At 36.9% G+C, this 20,511-nt stretch overlaps 1 protein-coding gene across 10 annotated transcripts in view; it reads left to right on the plus strand.

Annotated features, from left to right (window-relative positions):
- Positions 1 to 20,511, plus strand: part of CHRM3 (cholinergic receptor muscarinic 3) — a 274,717-nt gene that overhangs the window by 220,488 nt on the left and 33,718 nt on the right. For 5 of the 10 annotated variants that reach the window (XM_051783774.1, XM_051783780.1, XM_051783777.1 and 2 more), the window contains one exon: positions 9,429 to 9,572. The exons of 3 other annotated variants lie outside the window; for them this stretch is intronic. In XM_051783774.1, the coding sequence (XP_051639734.1) occupies positions 9,429 to 9,572 (144 nt within the window). Of the gene's footprint in view, positions 1 to 9,428; positions 9,615 to 17,584; positions 17,670 to 18,638; positions 18,674 to 20,511 lie in introns of those variants that run through there. 2 more of the 10 variants (XM_051783776.1, XM_051783784.1) reach the window with 2 other exon arrangements.

Consider the following 20,511-nt stretch of genomic DNA (forward strand, 5'->3'; position numbering starts at 1 on the left):
TCAAAAGGATGAAATAGAGGACTATTTAAGCTCTCAGATACAAGGGAACAAGGTGTTAAAAATCAAATAGTCTCAGCTGAGTTTTCTATATTACACTACTTTATGAATCTATCCTATTTAATTTTCATAAGATGAAACAGTGACCATTTATGAAAGGGAAATGTGAGACTAAAATAAGATTTTCTGTAATGCAGTATTTCAGGGAAGTGTTCTAATTAGGTGAGTGAATAGGCAATTAATAAAGCACTGAGTAATCTGAGTACCAATCAAGGGGGTTTCTTGGAGGATTTCCTTAACTTTTCCTGAAGTTAATTTGCCATGTTCTTCTTGTATTATTAGATTTTAAGTTCAATTCATTAATAAGGAAGATTTGGGAATATATTCAGTTGCAGAAAGATGGTTTCCAAGCAGTGAGCTGTAACCCTTCCTGAGAATCACAAAGGCTTTAAGATTGACTGAAAAGGCTTAGGAAAAGCTTAAGAAATACTTTTTTCTAAGACAGCTCAGGCCTTCTGTGGGAGCAATACAGACAACCGAAAAGGGATGAGTCAAATTATTGAAAAGTTAGAGAAACACTTCTATAGATTATGCCATATTTTAAGATAGCCTATAGGCTGAAAATTGTTTAGAAACTGAAACAAACACAGAATAAAGTAAATAGATTGTGATGCAGGGGCTGCATGATTAAATTGAAGAAGTAAGTTGTGAGGGGAAATAGATCACAGGATCCTTCTGATCCAGAAGTCTCACAGTCAAGGGCTGCACGCACTGTTCCAACAGCCCGTTTCTGCCCTCGGTGGGATGAGATGACTGAGGATGAAGCCAGCTAAGGATTTGTTCTGATATACAGATGTTCTGGTTTCGGCTGGGTAGAGTTAATTTTCTTCACAGTATCTAGTATGCGGCTATGTTTTGAATCTGTGCTGAACACAGGATTGATAACATAATGTTTTTTGTTATTGCTGAGCTGGGCTTATACTAAGCCAAGGCCTTTTCTGCTTCTTGTACTGCCACGCTGGTGAGCACACTGGGGGCGTATGAGAAGTTGAGAGGAGACACACCCAGGGCAGGTGACCCCAACTAACCAGAAGGATATTCCAACCCATGTGACATCATGCTCAGTATATAAAGCTGAGGGGAAGAAGGACGAAGCGGGGAACATTTGGAGTGATGGTGTTTGTCTTCCCAAGTAACCGTTACACGTGACGGGGCTCTACTGAACCTGTGGGAAGCAGTGCATTAACTCCTTGTTTTGCTTTGCTTGCATGCACAGCTTTTGCTTTCCATATTAAACTGTCTTTATCTCAAGCCCTTAAAGTAACAGACAAGGAGAACTAGATAAGGAAGAAAACCCTACCAAACTCAGCAAGTTTTAAGTCTCTCTTTCCATATCTAAAGTTCTTTACTGTATCTTCAGAGTTGGAGAAACCAAAACAGGTCAAAAATACAGTCATTAATTTTGTTCAGCATGAAAGCCTGCTTAAGGGAAGACAAGGCATGTCCCAGACTAGCAAGCCGGGTTGACAAAGGAGATAAGTTTCTATTGTCCTCTAGTGGCCTGCAGTCATGCCCAGTGTAGTTTCTCATACTTCCAATGTTCCTACAGAAAGAGAATTGGAAAGCTTCTGTGCTTGCATTAATGTAGGGAGAAGGCAAATGCAAAATTAAGAATTTTTCAGGAAACAGTCATTGTCTTGTCTGTGCAATTAGTAAGTACTGTACCATTGTGCATCCTATATAACCTTGTCTTACAGTATATTTTTTTGTCTTGCTGTTGTTATTGCTATTGATATGACATCGCTTCAGAAGAATCTTCTGATTCTCACACTGGACATCCCCCACTGCAGTCCCTCTGTGGTTGTATTCAGGGTAATGGGGTAGGGAGCAGTCATACCCCAGGGAAGAGTCTAACACTATCCCTATTGCCTTTGTGGCTGCATCCAGCCTTTAGTTAGCTATTGCAAGATAAATATATGTAAGAAGCCAAAGTTGGTGTAATTCTTAACTTCACTGCTTGATGACTTAGCTTCAAGTGTGCTATTTTTCTCCTGTATTACTTCAGAATTGCTTTACCATTTTAGCTGACACTGTAAACTTGTAAGCATATCCTTTTAGTCTGGTGACTGAAGGTCTCAGCACCTAACCTTTAAAATTCTCTGATTATGAAGTCCTGAAGGACTCCCGTGGAGTGAGTGTTACAATAGAATGCACATGTTTTGGATGTTTCTAATTGGAATTTCAGGTACTGTCTCATTTACGTATATAATTGACATGTTACCAGGAGTCTGGAAGTCTGGTAACGTAGCTGAAGTTTTAAAAGCTACTGTAGCATATTTAACATCTCTAACATTTGAAAAAAAATTCATCACTCTTTTTTTACAGAGTATATTTAGTTTTATTATTCATTTTGAAACAAGATGGATGATTTCAGGTCACTTACCAAGTTTCTGATCTGGATGTTTCTTGAGGGCAGTTTGTTTTAAAGCAGATGCCACACACATAACGCTTTAGGTAGATCACATTAATAACTGATCCATTGAAAGTCTTGAGTTTTCACTGATCAGGTGCAGTATTCCCTGCTATGTTCCCCAGTTTTCCATCAAGCACCGGCCTTCACTGTTATTAGTCCCTGATGGTGGTAGCATCCCTACCCAAGACATGATGCTACGATGATCCCCAGGACAGGAAAACCTGATCAGCAGCACTAAGCAGCTTGCAGGTCTCCACTCTTTCTGAGCACTGGTGCATTCAAGGTTCACAGCGTGAGATGGAGTTGCAAGGAGCAATACTGCTCTGCTAGTCCTGGCTGTCCCTTCCTCTCCCTCCCTGTGGCCAAACACCAGTGAATCTGTGACCCAACCCAACCAAAATTCCACCTCACAGGTGGATAACGTAGAGTTTATCTACAACTCAAATCCTCATGCTGACACAATGTATAGGCTGAAAGGCATAGCTGGGAGTGAAGAGAAAGGTTGTCAGCAGCTTGTTCTTTGACTTAAGCAACCAAGCCATCTCAGCCGCAGACTTAGATGTGCACAAGTGGAGGAGCTTGTTCTGTAGCTGCACAACTGAGGGCAGGCTGCCTGGAACCAGCTGGCTGACAACCAGCTTTCTCACCTCTGCAGGACATTTCCTCATGCAGGGACAAGTTCCTGGAGCCTCAGCATGCAACCTGTTCTCCAGTCACATGCTAGGCCCCTGTTTATATGGTGCATATGAATCACAACACCAGTATACTTTGTTTTTCAGACTAGCTTAGCCTGGTACAGCTAGTTACTGGCTAAGACGAGTTTGTCAAATTCCATCCATACAGTAATTCTGAAAGAAGAAGGAGGGAGGATGGGAGAGGGAAAGAGAGAAAAAAAAAAGCTTCAATTCTCAGTTTTTCCCAGAAATCTGGTAGATTAATCTGAAGAAAAAGAAGAATTTGCTTCTCTTACAGCTCTGGAAATTGCAGCGAGATCTAAACAAATTCTTCTTAAACACCACAGGATGCCAATCAGCATTTGACATGATCTCAGAACCACTTCTATGCTCCTCTGCTGTAGCTTTGTTTTTACTCTGACTGTGAAGACTTGTTCTTTCAAGTGCCTTATGTTCCACCTTCCCTCTTCAGGGTTCAGAAAATTACTGCTATGCAACCACATCTGAAGGCTTCCATATCAGGGCATGGCCATATATGATAATAAATGAGACTGTAATCCTTGCCTTGGTGAGTTGAAGTTTGGCTCAGCATTGTTTACATAGGTTGTAGTGTTCTAATTCAAGAGAGAGATTGTGAAATTTTGAGTGTGCCAGTGAAGCTCAAAAGCACTAACTTTCCAGACACACACTCACACACAGGGAATTGAGGTGAAGTTGCAACTGAGAATGTAAAACAGCAACTTAAACCCCAGGATAACAAGCATAAAAAAAGTTCCAAGCCCAAGATACAGGTAATAGCAGTTAGATCTTTCAGAAACTTTTACTGTGCTAATAAATTATGACGTGCTAGAAAAACTAAAAAAGAAAATGGTAATAGACTTTAACAAGCAACTAACTGGTTCGAAAAATACTGCATTAATTTAATCATTAATAGTATACATTAGCATGATTTCAGGCAATGTCTGGATTTGCTATTTTTAAAGTTACCTTTTTCTTTTTTCTATTCTGATGTTTGCAATGCTTGTGGTACTGAACCATTATGAAAGGCTAACTCTAATCATCCAGGTTTATATTTTTTGGTGATTATAGGAGAAAGATCAATGGCATAGAGATGAATGTGTTATCCAAAGCCTCCTTTTTTCTTCAGTGTATTGTGGGGTTCTGAGGGTTAATCACCAGGTCACCCATCTGGAGCCCCTAAGACTAGTTTATTCTTGGAGGCAGAGGCTGAAAGAGACTGGCCCAGGAGCAAGTGATGTTGAAACACAAAGCTACACTGTTAGATTAAATATGTCATGGGATGTTGTCTCAAGTTTGATGTCAAAAGCAGTGGAATGTGGTACAAAGTAAGCAGATATAAGCCAAATCTCATTGAAAAAATCAAGAAATGTTAAAGGAATGTACAGGAATGTTCAAAACTGAAGTATATCAATTTGACTATCTTCTCTTTTCCTTGAATGACCCTGTTTTTTCTATGGAAAATTTTCAGATGCACACCATCCCGAACCCTTTTCCTGCCTCCAGCCTTTCCGTTCTCATTTTCTGTAGGACAACTAGGACATAACCTCCCAGATAACTTCCTGTCATTTTATTGTACTGACACTTGTCCTTCTTATCTGTTTGCTCAATCCCCTTTCCACTATTCGAGTTTGCATCTAATGTCACACTAAATCATGATTGTCCCATCCTTCTGGGCAGCAGCTGTATCTCTGTTAGTGTGTGGCCACTTGTTGAGGTTTAACTGGTACAGAACTCACTCTAAAGGCAGAATGGGTGATGTTTGAGTAAAATCAGATTATGGAGTCAGAGAAGTCTTCAAGGAAAGGTTTGCACATAAAGCAATTCACCTGGGTTTTGTCTCCACTATTAACTAGCTTGCAACACACGTTACATTAAGGGTCAAGTTCTGTGATATCCATTTATTTATTTCTAAGCAAATACATTGAGAGGCATTTTCTTCCTGCAGATGGATGTCTTTGCTTTACCACTTCCTGTTTATTATCTGACATTTCATTTCTTTGTAAATCTGAGTTTACAATTCATGCTGTGAGTTCAGAACTGGTTATAATACTTGAACAACATAGTGAGGATAGCTGAAAGCCAAAATTCACTGCTAAGATCCCCTTAGCAAATTACTGATACACTATGAAAGCCCATTTCAAAGTAGTTCTTTTTATATAAAATAATTATTTTTTTTTACTTAGCTTTTCTTCTTTATTTACTAGGACAGCTCTAAGAATAAAGCCTTTATTTTTCAGGACAATCCTCTGTTTGCTATTAAAAATATTGCTAAATTGGTTTGGAGAAGACAATAATGATAATATGGAAAGTGCAATATGTTCCATTCATATTATGTTAACATATAAATCTTTTATTTTCAATGTATCTCAGAGGTTTTTGAAGCATCAAGTACTTTGGATGAGCACAGGTATGTACCTTTTCAAAAAAAAATCAGAGCCTCCTCAGAGCCTTTCATGGATGGTGTCAAAATTTAACCAGTTTTTGGTGTTGTACCTGTTGAGCCCCATTATTCTGACAGTTGATTGAAAAAAGTTGAGTAAGGTCTTATTAGTTTGAAGATAGGAGAGTTAGTGAAGCTGAATAGCTGCCTGAGCCAGAAAGAAATACTGCCAGGAAGTGAATGATTCTGTCAAAATTTTGTTGAAATATTTAGCCAAAATTCATGTCACAGATGTATTTATCATTTATTAAGTTAACAATAGAAAAAATAGAGAAAGGAGTGAAATATGGCAGTAAGTATGGTTTGTAGTTTAAGGGGGGGGGAAAATCACAATTTCACAGCAAAATAAGCAAAACAGATTCTAATAGACAAATTAGATTATCAAAATTGGCTGTTATAGGCAGCTTATAAGTCTAGCAGATACATATTTTTGCACAATTTTTGCATAGACTTTTAAGGTAGGACCTGAACTCTCAGTTTCAGAAAATATTTTAGAAATCTTATCATTTTCAGATTGTTGCATGTTCTAAATTATAACCCCTTATGTTATTCCCTCGGTAGTAGATTCAGTGATAAAAAAATAGCACTTGGTGCAACTTTTGCTATGATGTGCCCTACTTACATGTGTTTATTGAGGTATTATAAAGAATAGACATAGAAAGCCACTGCGCAATGCGGCACACATTGGTTATTATTTCTGAATCCATGTGAGCACAATGAGAAGAATTGCAAATGTCTTCATTACTGTGCCATTCTTAATGAAGTTTCTTAGCATGCTGTGACGTTGTACTTCCTTTAATAGAGATAATTTTCAAGCAGCAATTCATATAACAAGTTCTCAGCTGGCAGGCTCTCCGAGCCCTGGGATTTCTGGCAGGAAAACTGGTGAAATTACGTAGGGTGCCAAGCAATCCAGAGGATATCCAAGAAAACATATAAGAAGGATACTGAGTTCTTGGAAACTTGCTTCTATTTACTCTTCCAGTTGTCTTTCTCTACTGTCAGGCTTTCTGTCATTTAATGTATAGAATGATACGACTAACTTGTCTGTTCCAAATCAGACCATTTAATTATTTTTCTCTATGAAGTTCCCAGCCTATGGAAAACTGCAGACTAGGAAAAAATGTTTAGCCAATAGTTTGTGAATTTGAAAAAGGTGGCATTTGAATGAAAAGGGAATTTGTGATAAATCTAGGCAAGTGGTATGGAGCTTATTTTTTAGGTAATACAACATTTGGGTTTAACAAATTTCAGTATTTGCTTGTACCAGGTGTATGACATCTTCCAAGCTGTGGAGTTCTGCCCCAGCTTCTCTTTTTGTTTTGCACACAGTGTCAGGCAAATATAAGGAGATCAAAGGCTGTTCAGCACACAGTATTGCTGTGAACAATGCCTCTTTTTATAAAAGTTGCCTTTTGTTTGAGGTAGATAGAAACAAAGCCAGCTGCAAGTTAATTATAACCTGAAAGGTAATCATGCTGGATTGGGATCCTAGGGTGTTAAATGACTGTCACAAGGCTGGCAGTAGGTGTACCAGGGTTGTGTGGCAGAATTACTGCAAAAGGAGCCCTGGGGAATTCTCTTGACATTTCCTGGGAATTCATGGGGAGATACATTGCCATCATGCTGTATTCTTCTGCTACATGAAATACCAGCACTGTCAACCCTCTGTTTCCTTGCAGAAAGAGGATGAGTCGAGAGTACTCTGGGAACCCAGAGCTGACAGATGGGCCAGCAGTGCTTTTTCATTGGGCTGGATGAAGAATTCAGGTCCACATGCTTTCTGTGTGCTCTAGGAGGTCCAGCAATTACAGAGTGACTCAGAGTTTCTGAGTCAGGAGTTTGGGTTTATGCTTTTACACTTAAGTGCATAGGATATGATCGACTTTTGGAAATAATGGCACAGGGCTTTACTTCCTCAGGAAACAGGAGCACAGCAGCAGGTCTGCTGGTTCGTGTATGATATTTACATAAGTGGAGCTTCCCATTTCTGTTTTCCTGAAACAACTCCCATGAATTCATAGGACTGGCTTACATTAAACAGTAGATAATGATTAAAATAAAGAGTCAACTTGAATAAATAGGAATGAGATAAATGAATTAAATTGGAAAAGCAGCAGGAAATAATGTGCCTTGGGAAAATGACTAAAATGATCTATGGAGAGTGACATTGTTGAAGAGCTGTTGTAATTATGTAAAGTAGTCAGCAAATCCAGGGATCTGTCACATGTTTTATCAAACTGGTTAATTTGCTCTGTCATTTTTAACAACATGTTCTTCATCCTACACTGTCCATACAGGCTTGCAATAATGCATGTTTCTTTCATTTGGCAAAGATGTTTTCCTTTCCATTTAGACCAACCATTATAATCCACCTCCTTCATTGTCAAAATAGTGTTGATAATTTAGAAACAATTAAAAGCTTGTACAAGAAACATTCATCCTACATTTTCTGAAAAGATGAGATTCCACTTAAAGATTTTCATTCTCTTTTTGATTAGCACTGCCTGTCTCAGCAAGGGTTTGTGAAATCGTTTCAGTACGATCAATACACAACTTTCAGCCAAATGTCAGACTGCAAGATATTTTAATACTATTACTGTTTATCAGAAATCAGTATTCTGAGCATTGGTTTCTCTCAGGCTTTTTCATTTCTGACATCCTTGACTTCCATTATTTATTTATTTATTTGCTGTCAATTAAGTTTGTTATTAAGTTTACAGTAAATTAAAATCACAATGTCTTCCATCTAGCAAAGAAGGAATATATACTTAGAATAGCAGCATGTAGAAAATACAGCATATAAATGTAAACACATTTCTGTATGTACAAATCAGGAAAGAATCCTTAATGAAAGAACTCTTCAAAACAAACCAGACTTTTGATCTTTAAAGAGATGGAAATCAGAATTACATGCTGAACTCCTTATTAAAAGGTCTGTTATTAGTGTTCCAATATCAAAAGCTCTGCAAAAATAAGAAGCGTCAAAACTGAGGTGACTTGTGCATGTTGATATATAACCTCGATCCTTGACAACCTCACTGCAAGAGCAGCTTGAGGAAAGGTGAAAAGAACAAGTCCTTTGAACTGTTAAAGACTTTCTCACCTCTTCTGTGCTCATTCCCTTTTTTCTCCCCTAACCCCATCATCCAGTGTGCTCTCTTCACGTTGCTTCTTGTTCTGTTTTAATTTTTCAATTCGTTTTGAAAGACAACAAAAATATCCTGTCAAGGTAATGTTTCAGGAGCTGGAGAGGAGCAGTCAGCTCAGACTGGTGGTGCTCCTGCAATCCACAATACAGTCTGCCAGGGTCACATTGTAGCACACCCACTTCCAAACTTCAGGATCATTTCATTTTCCTACATAGTGATCCACCTAAGCAGTGAGCAAAACACTCTCTTCTTTCATATTCTTCTCCTCCTTTGTCCTGCTAAGAAGGACAATTTGGAAAATAAGCATTACTTTTTACAGGAGCTTTGCAGCATTTGCACATGAACCACGTCATCTAAACATTGAAGCAAAACTAGCACTGTGTGGATATAATATTTTAGAAACAAAATCTGGCTCCTATTTGGGTATTACAAAAGCAGCTGAACTCTACTCAAAATCAATGTTTATTCTGAGTGTGCTTCTGAGTGTGCTCACCATGAAAACCTGACAATATACTTAAAACTGAGATCAATGCATCAGAGATAGTAGATAAAAATTTACTTGTAGAGTCCCCAGACAGATCCTATAATATCACAAATCTGGGTTTCATCCGCTATCATCAGACAGTGCAGTGCTGCCAGGGTCCTCATAAACTTCCCAATCTCTTTGGCAGGAGGCTCTGGGAAAGAGGAGGGCAAGAAAAGAAGCAAGGCAGCAGCAGTGGAGGAGGGGTGCCTGCAGATCCTTCAGCTGATCTCCTCCTGAGGCATTCAAAAGACAATATTTACGTGTCTGCTTGTGACAAACTAACCTACAAGTGTGAATTCTTAGACATCACATGGGAATCTGATAAATAAGGGTAAGGAGGGAGGAATCTCTGCAGCAGGGTTAAATACTTCAGAGTCATCCATAGGGTGATTTTGGATATCTTTGAAGCACAAAACCCATATTTGCACTAGAAAGTGAAAGTCTCTTGCTTCCAGGAGCAGTGTTTGTACTGAACACTCCAGTGCCATTGCCAGAAGAGACGAGAGTTGTGTGTGTCATGCCAGGAAACATCTTTGGTAATTTAATGGTCATTAATAAATATCAGTACAACTTTTAAATATTTTTTGTAACTAGAAGCACTATTGCCTAGGGTTTGAAAAATGAGATTAGTATTCTCTGTGTCGTAGACTCTTTGTGTGTAGCTTTTGCATTTAATAAAAGGCAATTATATAAAAGTCTGGGCTGCCATTCTCAATTTTATACATGACCCTTACGGAAATAAGATAAAAAACCACCAAATTTTCTATTGTGTTTCCAAGGAGAATTCATAACTGAAAGGGAAAAATAATTATCCATGGAATAAGCCAGTGCAAACAATCATAGGACCTTTCTTTATTTGAACAACACTCCACAAAGTTTCTATACAAACCTCAATTACAGTTGCTATATTCAGTCTTGTTTGCTTTGCCAACACATAGAAATAGCTGTCACAGTTTATGAATGCTACACTCTGATAGAAGGTCTATGTATCCATAAAAATATCCAACACATGCTGCCTAGTTCTCTTTGCACAGAAAAGGAAAATATTAATGCCAATCAGTTCTTCTGTATCACCAGAGCTGGGAGTGGATAGGTTTAGAAATGAAAGGAAGTTTCACAATCCAAGTCCATATTCCTGGTTGCTGTCTATAGCCAGGTTATTTAAGAGGATTCATGTACTTGTCATATATTACTCTGTGATGATTGGATGACTTATTGAAATTTAAAAAGAAATGCTAAATTCTTTCAAAATATATGTTAGGGAAAATGTTTACATAAGTATATGATAAAAAAAATCTTCACCTCCAAATGGAGCTTTAAAATTTTGCTTTCCCAGGACATTTAGTGTAACTGTGTGTGAGAGAAGGAGAAAGGAAGGAAAGAGTGTATGCAGAAAGCAGTAGGGGTAGTATGAGTGGCCTTCCTTCCAAATTGGTTAAATGAAAACTGCACAAATACACAGGAGTTAGGAGTATGACTCCGAGTGTGGAAAGGAAGTTTTAGCTTAATGTCTGGCAGGAGACTGCTTAGGAAGTGGTTAGAGGGGAGGAGCTGTAGGCAGCAGTTGTACACTAATAAATTACTGATGAATATTTCTGATAATAAAACAAAACTAATTACTGGTTTGTCATGGCAACTGTAAAATGTAGTTTTTGCTTGATGATGCAAACAAGGCTTGACATTGATGAAAATTAATTTAGACTGAAGGGGACAATGTTTTGAATTAGTCAAAATAAAACAGAGCTGGTTTAAGTTGCAGTATTTGTAAGTGAGATACAAACAGGTGTCTTATCAACATGAACATCAAGCCAGGTGATGCAAAGGTGGATTACAGTCTTTTAGCTCCGTCTTCCAAAGTCCCATATATGGGAATATACTCGCAGCTATATGTATGCTCATATGTGATTATATACTCAGTTATGATTAGTCATCTTGAGAGTTCAAGGGCTGATCATCTTAGAGGAATGATTATTCTTCAGCTCCCAGTGCTCATATTCTGAATGACCTCTAAGCAAAGCAGAAAATTGATGGCAACTCCTTTTTCTTTTGAAAATAACATGTTTTCCGAGTCCTGTGGAAATATAATCCACTGGACAATTTCTTTAATTTCTTCTAATCTTTACTGCTTTATAAGGGACAAATCAAGGAAAGGAAAGGTTAATGGGACTACATTACTCTAGTTCACATCAACATAAGCTTGGAGTGACTCCTGACTTCCTAGTGAGGTTGCTCTAAATGTACAGTGATACAAATGAGAAAATAAATTGACTCATAAGGTTGTATGTCCTAAAAATTATTTTAATATCCCAAAGCTTTTCTCCACATTGCCCTGAAATTTAAAATGCAATTCAGAGGAATAATTGTGAATGTTAAAATAGCTGATTCTAGGCTTTCCTTGAAGGGTATTTAATCTCAGTTCGGAAATAATTATTTTTCATTTAGTTTTGTATTGCTACTTTGTTTTTAGAATCGCAATTTCAGTCCATGTTAGTTCAATTTCAGCAATCAGACACTAAGAAATACTGCCTGTCAGACTTCAGTGACCACTTTGCAGGAAACTACTAAGAGGTTCTGTGCGTCTGATTCCTAAATTTCTCTGAGACTAAGCAGTCAGTTCAACTGATAGTAGTAAAGAACAGAAAATATCTAAACATTGTAGTGGGGTTTGCCCAATTAAAATTGAAACCACTGTGTTCATTGCATACTTTTTGGAGGTATATAGAAAACATTGTTTTTTCATATGAAAACAATTTGGTGCTTTCTTTTAATGAAAAATGTCTTTGTGTGATGGGTAAGAGCTGGTTATTTTGATTGTGGCAGTTAAAGTTAGAGGATCTGGTGTATTGTAGGATCTATTTGTGTTTGAAAAGGAAAATTTGACATTTAATGATAATAAAAGAACTTCTGGATTATTTAGCACTTATTGCAATAATCAGATGAAAAGTAATGACAGGACAGCTGTTAGAATAAAGTGTGGGCTTCCTATTTCTGATTTGGAACAGGATCTAAATGTAGAGGCAGTTAATAATTATAATCATGGGAAATTAAACCAACACTTAAATATTTTAAAAGCTTGTTAGAAAATGTTTTTAATATTCTGTTGCTTCTATAGAGGCATAGGAGTCTCCTAGGGAGAAGGGGGAGGGAGGATGTGGGGGTCAATAGATGACATATTTGTTTCTCAGGAATCTCTGCTTAATCGGTTTTAATCATAACTTGGAAGACTTGTCTTTCCGCATCTGAAAACTGAACTCAGAAATGTGTAACTGTACCTTCTCTGCACTTCAGACAAAAGCAGAGATGACAGGTTTGACCACCTTCCACATCTTGGAGAAGCACCAGGAGGATTCAGGAAGCTTTTTTTTTTTTGGCTAGAAGTGTTAAGTCGGTTGTATGTTGCAGGCACAACTGTGCAGGAAGTTATTGCAGACACCAGCCATAGGGTGATCCATCACTGCAGGGAGCTACTGGAGAAACACGGAAGGAAGAAATGGTCTCTCACTACAGCCTAGATTACTGTCAGAAAGTTTAATATAACCACACTATCAGTCACAACTGTTCCTAGTGTTTCTCAGATCTTTGTTGCACAATTTTGCCTATATTATTTTGTAAGTAAAGATCCTACAGAAAAACTCAGACTAGTCAAATGAAGCTGTGACTTTCCAGGCATACCTGGATGGATATGAAGTAACCCTTCTCCCCTAAGAGAACACTATAAAACATTTCATGAAACAAAATTCAGAACTTGTGGACACATTCCTATAGTAATATAAATGAATTTAAAATTATAATTTATTTAAATTACTACAGAAATTTATGCTCCTAACAAAACTGAAAGATTGCTCTCATTTTTAGCTATCACAGTTCTGTTTCTTTCTTTTTATTTTTAAATTTCCAATCATTTTTCATTACTGTAAGATAAAATATTTGAAAACTGAGCAGTGTTTGGTAATTTTTGCTTCTTTTGTTTTATCTTTTACAAGATGATAATTAGATGTAGTTCGAATATCTTTGGAAAATATAATAAGTAGGAAACAGCACTTGTATCATTTATGTAGCAGCCCTAATACAGATGTTCTGCTCTTATCTGGACACTTTTCTCTTAGAAACTTAATATGCTTCGCAGACATACATAAACTGCTTAAATAGTGTCTAAGATGAAGGTGCTTTATAGAAGTAAAATCTGTTCTTGTAAGAATCAATACTGTTTTGGTACTTTTTTGGTACTCTTTTAGATTAACTGCATTTTCATTAACACATACTTGGGTAGTGATTTAAAAGAAGTATTCATTTAGGATGAAATAAAGCTCTGTCGAGAAGACTAATACAGCCTTAGGAAGCAATTTAAGTCAAGGTCTTAATGGGACCTTACTGGACCCTAACTGCTGCATAAACTCTATGCTACCTTTCTTCTGAGGCACTTTTCCACTTTGAAAACCTACCATAATAAGCTAGAGTTTTTAAATCAATTTTGAAATTGAAGAGAGTTTAAAATTAAAATTGTATGTCTCTATTTCTATTTTTCTTTTGTGTTTAAAATTAAAGAAGAGGAGAAAGACCTGGAGTGTGGAAAATCACTGTTTATACAAAATTGCTCTAATGAATTTTTTGCAAGGATAATCATAGGTGTATCAAGTACAACATTTTTAATACCTGAGCTGTTAAAATGTTCTTATTATTTTGGAATCAGCTTTAGTATCTTGGGACCTGCATTAAGACTTAAGCAATAGAATTTGACTGCTGTCTGTTTCCAGTCTTCCCAAAAAAGGCGTTTTGGGTCTGCTGGAACTCTGTTGCTCCTTATTGCTTTAGGCTGTACAACCTCTTAAAGCCCACGATAAGAAGCACTGTTCTGAAAGACCACCATAGGTTTTGGTTTTCCTTAAACTAAGACACTCACTTCCCCAGCTCTGCTCTCCTCAGGTCATGAATTAATCTCTCACTTGCTGTCTGGGGTATTTTAGACATATCTACAAGTCTTCTTGGCCATGCTTTCCTCCCTGACTTCTCTTCAATATAGAGATCTAGATTTAAAGGTGGATCAGTGCAGAAGCACCTTCCCTCCTTATCTTCTCAAACGCCCTCCACTTCATAATATACCTCTGCACATGTGGGATGCCCACCTCCACGCTGCCTGTGAGAGCAGTCCCTGGTAAGTTCCCTGTATGGAGCTTGGGATTTATGTTACCTCGTTGCAAAGCAGGGGAAAATTTATGCTAGCCCATACCTTGTGGTCAAGTCTCAGCCCCATTGTACCATCACTATAGGCTAAAGTCCATAGGAAAAATCCCTGGGTCCCTGCTGAGGTGAAATTAGCTTGAAGGGAGAAAGGTAGAGAACTCTGCCCCAAAATCTTGGACAACACATCAAAATTTAACTGTTTCTGGCTCTCATCCCTAGCAACTTTCTCCTTATAACTTCATTTTGCTTACACAAATGAAAAGCCTTTAGCCCAGTTTTGAGTACAGAACTGAGTACATTGTATAGAACTGAGTACATCATGGATATTTACAGAATATATTTAGTAACCAAACTAAATATATTTCATTATGACTAGAAAAAATTTTCACTTAGTTTGCTTTCACTCGCAAACCTCTCTCTTGGTGTTTCTTATATTTCTTTTCTTCCTGAAAAACCTGTCAAAGAATGATAAAATATATGTCTATTGATATTTTTGATTTTTCATTTAATTCTGTCCTGGAATCCGATAATTCCTTACTTCTTGTGCTTTTGACGACTTTTGTATATAAGCTGCCAGTGACAAACAAATGTGGCAACTATGTTATGCTGTCTTGTATTCTGACATCGGAGACATATGTATGTCTATATATGTATAAATGTATATATATATATATGTGCCCTGAGGCAATATGCGTCAGTGCAGGATGTGTGAGACGCTGAAGATTTTGTAAATGGCCAGAATTTCTGCAGTAGATTAACGTGGTATCTCTTTTCTTTGAATATTTAATACTGTTGTGTAGGCACAATGTAGGTCTGGATGCAAGGCTGATTGCTCTTTATCAGCCCCATTCACAGACGGAATATTGCCACTCGCTCTGCACAGTGTGGTGAAATCTGTGCAGATGTCACATCCACTTGAAAGGTAATTGAGTATCTGTTGGATAAAGGGATTTGTCTTATTCTGAAGTGTTCTGGACTTCTAAAACACAGTATCCAGCCTCGGCTCACAAGAAGAGACTACATGTAGGGAGAGCAGTTAGGCCTGAGGAAAAAGCAGACACCTTTCTTTAGGTGCTTTTAGCTGATGTTCGGGCCTGGCTTTCCCACACAATGCATAGTCTGTTGGATGGAGAGGACTGCAGGACAAAATCAGAGACAATTGTTTGTGAATGTTCGAATGTATAAAAATCATTCAGTATGTTCACATGAGATGATAAGATGTGATAAACTAGACCCTTCAGCTTAGGTTGTGAGTTGTTTCCTAATATATTTCATACCATGAGAGCCTCTTCTTGCTTTTCTAATACCTTGCTGAGAGGATTCACCCACTTAACATCTTCAAATAACTGTTTCAGCAATAAGTATCATTTTACAGTAAGTATTTTACCCTTTGTTGTCAGTGAAACTGGTTGTTATGTTCAGCAGAGTCAGAGGAAAGAGAGTCAGCCCTGATGTGGAGGATCAATGGTTTCCAATTTTTCTTTCTGAAAGTCCAGTGAGGGTGTTGACCATACTTTGGGAAATGTTGCAGATCCAAATCAATACATATTGCATTCAAACTCACAAATAATCAGCAGCCACACTTAGATACAGGTCAGTCAATATTCACATCAAGTTCACATCACATTTTATCTCCTGATAAATCTCTGAAAATAAAAGTCATCTAGTGAGGCTGTTCATCATCTACTCCATTACAGGTTAAGCTACCATGTGACAATGTCAGTTGTGTCTTAAACGTAATAGACTTCCTTTTTTTCAGTCTTGACATCTTTGAAAGAAATGGACATAACCCTGTAGACTAATCTCCGTACAGTTTAACACCCAACACTGTTGGTATTGAAGACTGCATACCACTTTGTTTCACAAATAAATAGAAAATATTTTTAAATAGTTACTTCCAGAGAAAGGATTATAAATGTAACATCACTGGACATTTTTTATAACTATTTTACTGTTCTCAGCCATCATTATTTGCAGCAGAGTCTTTCAGTTTTTATTTTTCTTCTGTTTGTGAATAGCTTGCTCTCATAATTGATCCCTGCAGGGATTTTGTATCTCAAACTTCCTTTTTAAAGGATATTTCCAATCAGTCTGGCAGTTTGTCTATATGCTGGGATAAAAGAAGCATGTCACTTTCAATAGACTGAATCAATTTTTACATTGTGAAGAAAATGTATTGAGGATGTCTAAGATCAAAGTTTTTAACCATCTCGACAACAAAGATCGCTACAAAGGAAAAAAATACCTTTTGCAGAGAAGATCTTTGTAAGAATTTGATCATAAAAGTAAAGCCTTCAGTAGGCAGCCTCCAAAGTAAAGATATGTTTGTAATTATGGTTTTAAATATACTGAGAAGAAATGCAGTGCAAAAACTAGGAATACATGTTTTTCCTAGTGATATCAATTATTTCTCTGTGAAAAACCATAAGTAAAAATGCAATTATACACTGTGATGCCACGTTTTTAATGCTACAGGAAAAGGCAGGAAGGAGTGAAGGGGTAACAGAAGGGGCAACAAAAGTCACCAGATGCTAAGAATTTTGTCTGTGGATATACTAATAAAGGAAACGTCTTTTTCATAGCATGGCTTAAATTTAGCTCTGTAGTGTTTAGAAACAAGGGTACCATGAGCAAATAGAGATAATCCCTATAAGTAAACTGTTTTCTTTATTGAAATCAGTGAGAATGAACTTAGTAAAACTTTGTATTGACCTGCTGCAGTTAGTAATAGCTGTATTCAAATGTCATTTAAAACACAAGACTTTAATTCATAAAGTTGTCACTAATGCAGTAGTTTTATTAATATGGTGCATTTTAGTAATTGTCTTAAGTATTGCTTTGCTTTAGTTTTAGAGATAAGCTGTATGAAATAGTACTAATACACCTGGAGGTTCAGTATGGCCTTTTAGTTACTTTTAATAATTAGTCTTTACTTGACAGGAGCATTTCTTTCTTCACTGAAGTTGCAAAAAGTCTTTTAAATAACTACTCTCAAAAAAAAAACCCAAACCCTCAAGAACTAGTAATTAAAATTAGTCTGTGGTCTCAGTCGTTGTCTTGTCAGACCAACTGAAGTATAATTCATGGTAAGAACATGGTTTTATTGGATTGTTCCACCAGCTTCTTTCCAGATGTCGAATCACATCTCCAGTGTGGGTCCTACCCATGTAATCTGAATTTCCCATGTTCACAGGAGACATTACAAGTGAGCTGCATTGCCCAGGATTGCTGCTTTTATGTGTGTGTTTCGCTAATGCACGAGGGCCGTTGTTTGACTGATCTGATGCAAAAGCAGAGCTTTTCCTCTTTTATGGTCTCCTGCCGACTGACCAGCTGATGTGTGGCCATGACAGCAGGAGCTCAGTGAGACACCACCTGCAGTGTTCTGACACTTCCATTCACACTCTTTCACTTCACCCAAGTGAGATGAAAAGTATCTCTGTCTCACTGAGCTGACATCTTCACCTCTCACTCTTTCTTGGTTATCAAGCTGTGGCACAGGCAGGTTTTCAATAACTCCTCACTTTCACCAGTTAAATAAAATTATATATATTTTCTGATTACGTTGCTGAGGTTTGCACAGCAATCTCAACTCCATTTGAGAGAAAAGAACAGACTCAGAATAAAAAAATTGAGGAAGTGTGGGATTAAGGATCATTAAGCACTGGTCTTCATCAGTAGATATAGTCTAAAATAATAGTCCCTAAATGTCCCTACTCCTGGTACAGAAGTGCTTTAGCTCTCATTATCATCATTGTTGAGCTCTTATTTCAGTAGAGCTGTATGTCTCAGCCTGGCCATCCTGTGGCACAGGCTGCATCTGTAGCTTTTGAAGGAACAGGATTTTTTTATGCTGGATGTAATCCATGAGCTGTAAGTGATCACTGGTGGGAAGAGTTACTGAAATTACTGTTATTAGTACTTTGTGCATGAATGCAAGCAAACCATAATTGACTGGAAAAAATAAAGGAAGAAAAGTATTTTTCATGGGAATTGAAAACTCACAAGCTCCTACAAGCACAAAAGGGCACAAAAATGTGATTAATGTGTCAAAAGATGTTGTAAACTTTTATTGTAGATGAGACCTTCAGAAGATGAAAACTTTAAAACCTGTAATAACATTTTTATTGAGTTTCAGGTGTGAATGTAGTAAAGTAAGCCTTTTCCATTACAGTTGTTCCTGATACATATAACATTTCATCTGGCAAGGTAAATATGTTCACAGAGTCTATAATAGCAGAGAACAAAAGTCTTAAATTTCACTGGTACTGAATTCTTCCATTGCAAAACATTTGGGTGACAAATAAATCTTTCTCTCAGATTAAATTTTAAAACTATACATTTTTATAGATTTTAGAAAACTTTAGATAGCTAAAATTCATTGGACCTTCTAAACCGTCTCTTTGCTTATGTGAGTTTCCTCCTTATAGTTCTTCTCACTTCCCAGTTTAGTTTGTTTAGGTTGTTTGCCCATTTAGCATTTTAAAAACTTTCTTCAGAACTTCAAATGTATTCTAAAGGCTGATAGTTTATGGTGCCAGGTGTCATGGTTTAACCTCCAGCTGAAACCAGAGCACCAGGAAATCCTCTCTCACTCATATAAAACTGAGTACCCTTCTTATAACACTAAATAAAATCCTCCCTTTCTTAGAGCTGCACTGTGGGGTTTTTTGCCCCTGCTGTTAGCCTCTGGATTATTCTTGAGATACTTGTGCTTCATTACTGGGAATAATTTCTTTGAAGATGTAGGACAACCTGTGAGAATATCGTTTCACTGATTCTGTTACAATTTCCACAATTACTTGGTGCCCTTCAGCATTTTAAGTATTTCTCCTGTACTTGCCATTTTCTTTAAATGATACATTTCCTCACTCTCTTCCCATAACTCAAGGACTTCTCTTCCTCAAACTTTTCTATTTTTCTTCTTTAATCTCTAGTTAGTTTTTAAGTATCTTGTATATATTAAGCTGCCTTAACTATTACAGTACTATTACTTTCAGCCTTTTAGTCTTCTTAATATGAAAGACCATAGAAATGGCTGTGGGTCATGAAGAAAACTGAAATTAATTTGTAACTAAAGGATAAAATCATACTTGTGTGAAAAAAAACAAAGCATGTAATTTTTTCTTTTGTTCACATGCCAAAGAACAGAACCTTGAAAGAGCTTTCTCCCTTAGCTGCAACATATAATATTACTATGCTGAAGTAGTGTGAGGCATATAGCTCCCATCTAGGCTTAAAGTGTTAAGGATATCCACTGCTGCAGAATCAATTTGAAACCTTAAGCCTGAAATCTATTCATGTTTGGGAAGTTTTCTGTTTACCTGTTAAACAGTTACTAAAACAGGATTAATTCAAAATTAAAAGAAAGACCTTAAAATATGAAGATGTCTCTCCAAAACAGTTTGTTTTTGTAATTTTTCCAAAATTCAGGGTTAATATTATGAACTACCAATTTTATATGGATAGTTAATATTTAAAATGAATATGACAGTAAAGTATATCAATATTGTAAAAAAGATTTTTTTCTCAGATGGATGATGTTTTTAATTATTTCACATTTTCCACTATTTATATATATATATATATATATATATATATATATATATATATATATATGTGTGTGTGTGGTCTGATTCTGTGATCTCAGATTTGTAAGTGATGTTCTGTTAGGGAAGTCAAAATCAATTGCACAGACAATGTTTTTCTCATTGGCAATTGCACCGATATTTGTATAGTAAATTTTTCTGATCAGCACCAGTGGATTTTCCAAAAGCTGCTACTGGAAAGCAGTTTGGTATTGCTCAGGGACTATCCATTGTTCCTGCACAAATATACAAAAGTAAAGGAGGGAAGTTAATGCAGTATCCATTAGCAATGACCAAGTATCTGTTTTCTTTCCATTATTTTAGCCCTTGTATACAATTCATTTGTTGTCTGGCATTGAGGATTCTGATTCATTAACAAATGGGACAAAAGAACCTTAATATTTCTGCTGAACCATTTTTTTGCTATGAAATTCAGTTCCAAGCGTCTGTCAGAACCAG

Source organism: Manacus candei, unplaced genomic scaffold (genome assembly GCF_025592945.1).
Source record: "Manacus candei isolate 608988 ecotype Guabito, Panama unplaced genomic scaffold, ASM2559294v1 h1tg000017l, whole genome shotgun sequence".
NCBI lineage: Eukaryota > Metazoa > Chordata > Aves > Passeriformes > Pipridae > Manacus > Manacus candei.